The sequence below is a fragment of the Rattus rattus genome, chromosome X, assembly GCF_011064425.1.
Source record: "Rattus rattus isolate New Zealand chromosome X, Rrattus_CSIRO_v1, whole genome shotgun sequence".
Taxonomy (NCBI): Eukaryota; Metazoa; Chordata; class Mammalia; order Rodentia; family Muridae; genus Rattus; species Rattus rattus.
The window spans coordinates 103,754,862-103,765,791 of NC_046172.1; the positions used below are offsets into that span (position 1 = coordinate 103,754,862).

At 51.2% G+C, this 10,930-nt stretch overlaps 1 protein-coding gene across 1 annotated transcript in view; it reads left to right on the plus strand.

Moving 5' to 3' along the window:
• Window positions 1-3,161: 3,161 nt before the first annotated feature.
• Window positions 3,162-10,930, plus strand: part of LOC116888127 (barH-like 1 homeobox protein) — a 10,389-nt gene continuing 2,620 nt past the window's right edge. The window contains exons 1-5 of the mRNA XM_032889473.1: window positions 3,162-3,279; window positions 3,372-3,415; window positions 4,639-4,708; window positions 7,224-7,621; window positions 10,447-10,559. Of these exons, the coding sequence (XP_032745364.1) occupies window positions 3,162-3,279; window positions 3,372-3,415; window positions 4,639-4,708; window positions 7,224-7,621; window positions 10,447-10,559 (743 nt within the window). The remainder of the gene's footprint in view (window positions 3,280-3,371; window positions 3,416-4,638; window positions 4,709-7,223; window positions 7,622-10,446; window positions 10,560-10,930) is intronic.

Sequence of the window (10,930 nt, forward strand, 5' to 3'; positions counted from 1 at the left end):
GTCTTAGGAGAAGCCATTCAGTAATTACTGCACGTTGTCCACTTGTGAGTCTCTCCACTAACAAACACCAACCGCAAAAGACAGCTACTCTGAGCTGGTCAGGAGACATTTTGTATTTGGTGATGTGAAAGGCGGGCAGGGCCAAAATGTCGGATGATCTAAGTAGCCATTGCACACGGAAGGCTGGAAGAGGGGAGGGAGGGAGGAATGAAGTCTGAGCAGAACTCTTCCCTCAGGCTGTGTCAGCCCGGTGAGCCCAGGGCTTTTCTCCTAATCACACAGGGGTTTGGAAAACTCTGAGAGCTGTTCTCAGCCTTGGAAGGGTGTGGTCGGAGGGCGGAGGGGGGGGAACAACCAGTAGTTTCCAGGGGCTTCAGGTGGTCTTGGGGACCCCGACACCCAAAAAGCTTCCATCTTCTGTCCACCTTCCATGGGAGAAAGACCCCACACCAGTGAGGCTTCCTCTTTCTTCCTGACCACCCACCACCACCTGCTGCTCCTGCTGCAGCTGCAGCTGACATTCAAACCAGGGCCACAGCTCCCACCTGACTTCCTCATGGCGTTTTACAACCACTTTTTCCCTAAGACAATCACCAACTTCTCATGGAGGGGAAGAACCTTGGGAGCACAGAGAGAAAGAGACTTGGGTTCACTTGGGACCCCGAGATACACAGAGGAAGGATCCCGGGCTCTTAGATTGACATTTCAGCAAAAGATTAACTTTGAGAGTTCCTTTTGGGAACCTGCCACCCATCTTCCAAGTACAAACTGTTATCTTCAGAATACTTGATTCCAGGCTGCCTCTTCTGGTGCCGTCAGCCATGTCATAGGGCCCAAACTGCATGAAGTGACAAGTGGTGGCTTCGGATTCCCCCGCTGTAGTCCACAGTGTGGAATGGAGATGTGCCCTTGACTCTCTATGTGGAGATAGGAGGAAATGTGGACAAATGTCTACTAAGCCCAAAGGAAGGGCCTGAGCTCTTTCCTTCCTGTGCTGTAACTAGCTCTCCCGTGTCATGAGACATTTCGCCTCCATTTGGAATGTCTTACATCTCCTGGCGTTTTCCTCCTGAATGGAATGCCCTCTCCCGGAGGAGACTGCAGCACATGTGTATCCAGCAGCAGACCCAGTCCTGGTCAGGCAAGCTCTAGGGGACCACCGGCCTAAATCAGAGTCTAACTGAACTTCCTACCGTTTACATAAGGGGTCCCTTTCCTGTACCACACAGTGCTGTGCGGCGGACTATTTTGAGTGTCTCTGAAAAGGCCCTTTCATAAAATACGGCAGAGCTGGGTGGGAAACCAGCTAATCGGGTGCTCAAAAGGGTTCTCCAAGTCTCATCAGAATGCCAAAGCTCCCCAGAATCTGTCTGAGGGATAGAGCTTCCATTGACACTGGAGGAGAAGGAAACCTTTCTCTGATCATTGAGGAAATTTTGTAAATAGTGCTTCACACAGCTATCCAAAGCCCACACAGCGCTTCCTCCCGAAGGGTCCGTGGCCTGTTTCCAGTGAGACTCTTTGGGGACTTAGCTTTATTGAGGACAGTGCCACATCTGGCAGAGGCTCTGATGTACCAGTGTTACTCTCCGACAACCAGAGAGTGCTGACGGTATATCCCCATGCAATGGTCCCATCCCAACTTCCGGATCTTTCTCAGAAGCCGTTTCAGCCAAAAGTGGCAATGCTGTGTCCCTGCTTCGATAAAAGCTGGTTACCTCCTCCAGAAGAAAACTGACCTGGTTCATTCAGCGTATGTCTGCAGCTGATTGACAAGGCTTTCACAGTTCTCGGGATGATTGGAGTGCATATTGATAAGTCCGGAGATCTGATCTCCAATATATTTATAATCCCTGAGGGCTGTCCTGCCATGAACAGCTCTATACACAACCAGGTGGACACTTCTATTATCTGCCGTTTTAATCAATTAACTGATCATGAGCAGGGATCTCTATTAACACCCGTGATATTTGGGGGGCTGAGCCGCTGGGAAACTACACACACTAGATCACTGTGTTGTAAAGGTAATGATAGTGTTCAGGATAGGCTGGGATACATGAGAGACTGTCACAAATTAAAAACAAAGACACAAACCACAGGAAAATGTTACATTTACTGGCTCAGGTCCTAGTAACACACCACCATTATCCACATCCTGAAACATTCAATCAGAGCAGTCCCTCCGCCCTGAGAACTACACAAAACTTCCTCTGTTTGTTCCCTTAAAGTGTCTATAGTGCCTACTCTATGAAAATATCATGCCAATATACCCTCAGCCCTGAGGTGTTTATCTACATAACTACACCAAGAGGGCATTTGCCACCACAGGATGCCATCTGCAGGCGTGAGAATTACTCTAGTGTTTCTTTAACAATGTCCCCGACTAAGAATCTTTACCAGCGATCTGGAGTACGTTACCTTTCTCACTGGCAGCATTGGTAACATGCACTCTCATGTTGGTCAAAACACTACACAAAAAGCAAGATGGCACTGCTGTAGGTGGAGGTCTGTGACTGGCTTGTGCTTTTAGTCCTTGAAGACTCTTGCAGGACAGATGTACAGAGCTGATATCCACATCCACTCAAAATCACCTGATAATCATACAGACCCTGAAATGTGGAGTCATGGATCATGAGAAATTCCCTAGTACTTCGCCCTAGTCTCGATCCTCATGTGACATTTTGCACTCTTCCCCACAGTGCAAGCTAAAGTCAGCTGGCAAGCTCTCCCATAATCCCATTCCAAATGTCGTCTGTGAGGTCCAAGAGTAGTCTCCAGGACGACCTTGACCAGGTGTCCTAAAAGAATGATTCAGTGCCCAGGTACAGCCTGCTCCCACATAACCCATGGTTCCAGACGTCAAGCAGTAAACCCCATCCACACTTCAGAGGCCCACCCCTGGGAAAGGAAGCACACAGAGGGCCAATAGCAGACTTTTCTAATTTTTTTTTTTTTGTTGTTGGAGCTGGGGACCGAACCCAGGGCCTTGCGCTTGCTAGGCAAGCGCTCTACCACTGAGCTAAATCTCCAACCCCGCCAATAGCAGTCTTAAAAGAGGAGGACCTAAGCCAGTGTTCCCCAACCTGCTGAATGCCCCCAGGCATGCTGCAACCAAATAGACCATCGACGTCAGGCCTCTGGGCTTCTGAAGAGCAGCTGCCATGGAACCCCAGTGCTATGACTATTCCAAGGGCTACCACTATGGTCCAGAGTATGATGAGGATGATAGCGGTCCCCAATCTGAACAGGCAGAGGCAGAAGCAGAGGGTGGCACTGCCTGTGAGGAGCAGGGAGAGGAGCACACACCATGCCTGTCCTGTTACTTTCTCTTGATGTGGACTAATGGTCTTTCTGGCTTTCTCTACACGGAGGGAGACTTGCCAGGAACATGAATGTGCCTGGAGCAGAGGTACAGGTCAGTAGATCTGAGAAAGCCTGGTGCCGAGCAGTCCAGCTATATCGTGCTTCGTTCGGTTCTTGGGCTGAGTTGTCCTGGGTGTTTGCCAGGAGGTGCGTGCTTGCTCTCTTCCTCTGATGGCTTCATGATCAGAAGGCAGCTCCTGAGTCTAGCTAGAGCTATTTACTAGTTCGGAGGGTACCTGATTTCCTGGAAGAAACCGAAGAGCAAAGCAACAATGTGCTGCTAACATTCTCTGTGTGAATCCAAGGTCTTTACACAGCACAGACTCTGTAATTGTATACCAGTAGGACCCATGCCTGTGCATGCAAATATGTTTAGGCATTCATTTGTCTTAAATTCCTCCTACACCATTGTCCATTACACAGTCTATTACTCCACTATACTTTAGTGGAGTCCTGTGACGGCAAGGACGCTCTTGGAGATATTCATGTTGATGGAGGATCAAACAGGGCCATTAAAGCCTTCAGCTTCGTTAAGTTGCTAAAAATCAATCAGTCCCACAGAGCTAACTCCAGGAAGAATAATCACTAACTATTGGGACAAGTGAATAATTTGCCCATAGAACCCTTGCCAAGAGTGACCCAGGTGTGGTAAGGCCAGACTGACCCGAATCGAGCTTAGCAGCCCAGGCAGTGATGACTCCTTCTCCTTCGTGAATTTGCATGAGAGCGGCACTCCAGTTTAACTTGGAGGATTGATTTTAGTTCAGATGTTGCCTCCACCTGACCCCATGACCAAAATTGTCGCTATAGCACTGGAAGAGGGCACGGTAAATGTCTTCAAAATCTTGTCTAACGAAGGAAATAATCAGAAGCAGCAATATTGAGTCGAGGAGAGGCCCAAACACGTGGGTGAATATGAAGCCAGTAAAAGTGCATTTTGGATTTCCTATTCGATATCCATGTGCCCTGCTCAGTCAGTTCCAGAACTCAGCACATAACTGCTGCTGTTTATGTAGGATCTGAAGGAACAGGCCTGCTGTGACCGTAGGAACTAGCGACAGCTGCTGTCCTTTTCAGGTTTGTGTGCAGAAGCCGGGTTACATAGACTGCAGTTGTGTTCTCAACACTGAAGGCATCTTGCATGATGCAGCCCAAGGAGTCTGAGCACTGTGACCCACCTTCTGCTATGTGGTTTTGAAAGCCAGGGACTGCATGTGTCCTTTCCATCAAAGCCCTCTGCCTGCTGAGACATTCCCTGTGCTCCTCTGCTTTCAGATGTGGTTTAGCCATAGGAGAGCCAAAGAGAGGGCTGGTGAGAAGAAAGCAACGCCCAGGAGCACACCAGGTGCGATCCAGGAACTCATTTGCATGATGGACCCAGAGGAGCCCTAGGGTACCAAACGTCCAGGAGCCACCTGGAGATGGGCTGCATGATGTCACAGATGGGCCATTCACGAGGGGAAGTCACGTTTCTCTATCCGGATTGGTATCACGGAAACAATAAAGATGAAAAGTTCACTGTATTTCTTTCTGAATGGGCAATGAACCTGCACACCATCCCTAAGTAAGAGGCAAACAGATTGGTAAAGATGTCTTCCTGCTTGAGGAGGCCGGCATACCTGTGTCACCTCCAGAGGCCCCTGCACACCACAGTTGTTTCTGTGGCCTCGGGTTATTTGCAGGGAATGAGGTTTGCACCTCTCACTAGTGATGCCCACACCCCTGTTCTGACCATGTCGGAGCAGAAATGTGTTCACGGAAGGCCCCCGTTGTCCCCAGTAGGCTGTTGGTGTGCTTTTAGCCAGAATTGCCTCCTTCCCATGCTCACCAGTTCAGTACAAGCCTCGGTCTGCCACTTCCTCAAGGCCAGTCACAGGATTAAGGGGAGCAGGCAAGAGAACATTCAACCAAAAAGTAACAGGAGAAGGCTGCACAGGCTAGAGGGGGCAGTCTTCTTTTTTTATCCCAACCCATAGCAGACATGATATGTTTGTATATGATTTGAATCAGTCATCTCTGAAACTCATGAACTGAATCGTCCATTCCTCACTGTTTTACAGAAAGATGGAGACATGAGAATCATACAATAGAGAGGAATGAGGCGTTCCTGTTGTTGCTTTGAGAGAGTGTGTTTCCAGTGATTTGAGGCTTAATCCCATCTCACCAGAAATAACTGAAGTTCCCTCTCCCTTTGGATGGCCACATAACAGGCATCACAGAGGGATGAACAATGGCTTTGACCAGTTGGAACAAGCTAAGCCAGTGCTTCATGCGCGCTACATGAGCATTCTGTCAGTGGGGCTACATTCTCAGGCCCTGAATGGGGGTCATTTCAAAGTTGGGCAGATTCAGAAAGACAATCATCGGCTCCCAAACACCTTGTCAAGGGTAGTTTCCTGTTATACCAAGAAATACAGGAAATGAGAGGGAACATATCTGAGCAGAATTGCTCCTGAGATAGTTTACGAGAACCCTGAGGTTAGCCTGTTCGTGAGAGAAAAACTCCTACTCTGGCAATACTTCCACACTAAGTAAGGACCTTGGTTGCATATGCTAGATAGTTAGGGACTTTCTGGTCTTATGGTGACGGGAGAATGTTGGGAAAAGGTGGCCACCATTGGATCAGACTAGCCACATGCCAATTAAGGGGCTGTTTGTCTGACAGTTCTGGGATGGAGTCCAAGGCACTAAACCCTGCCCTTGACACTCATCATTTAGAGATTTTAGAAGTGTTTTTGGAGGGTGTAAGATTATATGTGGTTTCTTAGAATATTTGTGTGTTTGGGTGTGTGTGTGTGTACGCGCGCGCGCGCGTACACACACACACAGGATCACGGCACGCGTGTGTTCTAGACAAATGTGAGGAAGCTCAGCTTGAAATGGTAAGTCTCACAGTTTTTACCAGCACTTCTCAAAGCTTGACATTTGTACTAAAGTCCAGTGTCTTGTCCCCGCCACTCTCCCTGTCCATCCCCACTCGCCCGGTAGCCGTGAGGAAGATGATGAGCCTTCTGATCTCTCTACCGAGCCAGCAGGCCCTGCAATTCAGCCCAAACTCCTGTAAAGACAGAGTGTGAAACCACGCGATGTACTATGCATGCTTAACTTTCTGTGTAAGCCCATAGAGCCTGCCAGTTAAACCCATTTTCGGAATATTGGGTCTATGCCAAGGTTCAGGGACACAATCACGTCCCCTAGACCACTGTGTATTTTTCACACATTTCTCATTGTTTACAGAGCTGTTGGGGGGAATCTACTGTTACTTCCGGTTATGCGGCTCACTTCCCTCGGAAGTTACTTCACCAGGGCAAAGGGACCCTCCAAGTTGCAACTTGGAAGGCTCCACCTATAGCTTACTTGTCCCCTCCTTACAAGCACATCACACTCAGTGCAGCTCCCAAGTGTTCATAGTTTTATTCCTCAGAGGCTCAACCAATAGCAACTGTCAATCAAACCCGGAAGCCATGAAGGGGCGCCCTGATTGGATAAGATCACCTCGGGTACCTTCCCCGAGGCTACAAAAGAGTCCTTCCTGGTCTAGTAGCTCTCTCCTCCCGGAACTCTAGGGGGCTCCAGCTCAGAATCTGAAGAAGCTCAAGGGACTGCGGAGCTCAAGCGCCTTTGATGGGATCCAGGTCATGGAGCATGAAAACACCAACTACCCACCACATGTGGGACCTGAGGAGGAAAAGCAAAAGGGTCAGTACATGCTGGGATTGGTGGGTTGGCCATATCCATGAGGAAAGGAGACTTCCAGGACAGGCTCTGTGTGCCGCAGGCTTTGCGTGCCTTAACGTCATGGCGGCTTTGCGCCACGCTAGGTCCAGTCACGTGATCTTTCTCTGTTTCCTCCCTTTCAGGTGCGAAAGCACAGATGATCTTGCCCGCTGGAGAGGGAAGAAATGGGGAAGAGAGTGAACGGTCGTCCCCTGGGCAGGAGGCTTCAGCAACAAAATGGGGAGAAGTAGAAGAACTGGGAGAAAGGGATAGAACGGGGAGAGATGGAGAAAATCTTTCTGCTGTAGGAACTTCAGGCATCAGGAGTGACTGGGACAAAGAGGGTGCCAGCAGCAGTAGGCAGAAGAATGAGAGTCGGCCTGAGAAGCCAGTCCCTGGGAGTAGGCGGGGCATGGAGGATGTACAGCCAGTGCCAGTACTGATTCCCCGTGTACAACGGATACAAGTTGTACAATCCCGGGTACAGTCGGTGCCCCTAAAGGTACCTGTTGTACGGCCTGTGCCCATTCCTGTGCTCAGTGTACAGCCTATACCAATCAGTGTGCCCAAGGTCCAGCCTATGCCCATTACTGTGCCCCAAGTACAGGCTATACCACCTGCTGTGCCCCCAGCACAGCCTGTGCCAATCACTGAGTCCCAGGACCCCACTGGGCCCATTCCTGAGCCCCATGTACCACCTGTGCCAGTTACTGCTCCCCCACCACAGCCTGTGCCACTTACTACTCCCCCACCACAGCCTGTGCCAGTTACTGCTCCCCCATCACAGGGAATGCCAATTAGAGTACCCCATGCACAGACTGTGCCAGTTTCTGCTGCCCCATCACAGGCTATGCCAATTAGAGTGCCCCATGCACAGCCTGTGCCAGTTACTGCTCCCCCATCACAGGCTATGCCTATCCGAGTGCCCCATGTACAGCCTGTGCCAGTTACTGCTCCCCCATGCCCCATCAGTGCCCCATGCACAGCCTGTGCCAGTTACTGCTATCTGCTGCCCCACAGGCTATGCCTATCCGAGTGCCCCATGTACAGCCTGTGCCAGTTACTGGTGCCCCATCACAGGCTATACCTATCCGAGTGCCCCATGCACAGCCTGTGCCAGTTACTGCTCCCCCATCACAGGCTATGCCTATCCGAGTGCCCCATGTACAGCCTGTGCCAGTTACTGCTCCTCTATCACAGGCTATGCCAATTAGAGTGCCCCATGCACAGCCTGTGCCAGTTACTGCTGCCCCATCACAGGCTATGCCCATCAGAGTGCCCCATGCACAGCCTGTGCCAGTTACTGCTCCCACAGCACGGGCTATGCCACTTACTGCTTCCCCACCACAGGTTATGCCTACCAGACATGTACATCCTATGCCAGTTACTGCTCCCCCACCACAGACTAGCCTGTCAGAGTGCCCCATGTACAGTCTGTGCCACTTATTGCTCTCCCATCACAGCCTGTGCGACTTACTGCTCCCCCACCACAGGCTATGCCTACCAGACTGCCCCATGTACAGCCTGTGCCACTTACTGCTCCCATCCCACGGGCTATGCCAGTCAGACTGCCCCATGTACAGCCTGTGCCAGTTACTGCTGCCCCATCACAGGCTATACCCATCAGAGTACCCCATGCACAGCCTGTGCCAGTTACTGCTGCCCCATTACAGGCTATGCCCATCAGAGTACCCCATGCACAGCCTGTGCCAGTTACTGCTGCCCCATTACAGGCTATACAGCCTGTGCCAGTTACTGCTCCTCCATCACAGGCTATGCCCATCAGAGTACCCCATGTACAGCCTGTGCCAGTTTCTGCTCCTATATCACAGACTATGCCAGTCAGAGTGCCCCATGTACAGCCTTTGCCACGTACTGCTCCTCCATCACAGGCTATCCCAATTAGAGTGCCCCATGTACAGCCTGTGCCAGTTACTGCTCCCCCATCACAGGCTATGCCACTTACTGCTCCTCCATCACAGGCTATGCCAATTAGAGTGCCCCATGTACAGCCTGTGCCAGTTACTGCTCCCCCATCACAGGCTATCCCAATTAGAGTGCCCCATGTACAGCCTGTGCCAGTTACTGCTCCCCCATCACAGGCTATGCCACTTACTGCTCCCCCATCACAGGCTATCCCAATTAGAGTGCCCCATGTACTGTGCTCCCCCATCACAGGCTATGCCACTTACTGCTTCCCCACCACAGGTTATGCCAATCACAGTGCCCCATGTACAGCCTGTGCCCATTTCTCTGCCTTATGTACGGCCCATGCCCATTCCTTGGCATTATGTACAGCCTATGCCAAATTCTGTGCCCCATGTACAGCCTATGCCACTCACTGTGCCTCATGCACGTCATATGCCTGTGCCTGTGCCCCATGTACACCGCATGCCTGTTACACTGCTCCATGTACAGCCTATGCCTTTTCCTGTGCCCCAGGCACTGTCTATGCCTTTTCCTGTGCCCCAGGTACAGTCTGTGCCTTTTCCTGTGCCTCGCACACAGCGTATGCATTGGCCTGTGCCGCATGTACAGCCAATGCCTCTTCCTGTACCACAGTCACAATCTATGTCTCTCACTGTGCCTACCGTACAGCCTATGACAGCCACTGTACCTCATACCCATCGTATGCCAGTGCCTCAAGTACACCCCATGCCTGTTACAGTGCCCCCTGTGCAGACATTGCCTCCTCCTGTGACAAAGGCAGAGTCTATGGCTGTTACCTTGCCCCCTGTAAAACCTATGCCAGTCACTGTGCCTCATGCACAGCGTATACGTGGGCCTGTGCCCCGTGTACAGACATTGCCTCCTCCTGTGACACAGGCAGAGTCTATACCTGTTACTGTGTCCACTGCACAGCCTATGCCAGTCACTGTGCCTCACAAAGAGGGTATGCCTGGGCCAGGGCCCCATGTACAGCCGTTGCTTCCTCCTGTGACACAGGCAGAGTCTATACCTGTTACTGTGTCCACTGCACAGCCTATGCCAGTCACTGTGCCTCACAAAGAGGGTATGCCTGGGCCAGGGCCCCATGTACAGCCGTTGCTTCCTCCTGTGACACAGGCAGAGTCTATACCTGTTACTGTGTCCACTGCACAGCCTATGCCAGTCACTGTGCCTCACAAAGAGCGTATGCCTGGGCCAGGGCCCCATGTACAGCCGTTGCTTCCTCCTGTGCCCCACGAACAGCCTATGCCATTCACTGTGCACCAAGCACAGCCTATGCCAGTACCTGTGTCCAATGCACAGCATATACCAGCTAAGGAGTCTAGCACACCACATGTGCCAGTGCCCCGTGAAGAGACTTCACCAATTGCAGCACCTCGCATAAGGCCCGTGGCAGTTTCGGCGACCCCTGTACAGCCTGAGCCAGTGCTGGTGCCTCGCCGCCATCTCCATGACAGATTTACAGACGCAGAGCTGCAGGAGCTGGAACGCATTTTCCAGAGGAATCACTATCTCAGTGCTGAAGAAAGGTAAGCACATGGTGTGGCTTCAGTTCTCTGAGGAGGGAGCAAGCTGTTACAGAGAAGCCTCTGACTCTCTGGTAGCTGTCCTTCTCTTCATTCATTAGAAACTTCAAATTACATTTTAAGTGACTGTGGGGGTGTGGACGGTTTCTTCTTGGAGTCGGGGAGCTGTGGCTAACATTTGGAGGTCAGAGGGCAGCTTGAAGGACGCGGCTCTCTCCTTCCAGGCTGTGTGTCCTGAGCTTGAAAATCAGTTCAGCAGGCTTGCCTCCAGCAAGAAGGTTTAGTCTGCCTCCATTTTGCCTTCTAGAACTAAGGCTAAAACTAGGAGAAGTGATCCAGCCTGCCAGGCCCCAGGCTTGCTGTCCTAGGGTTCT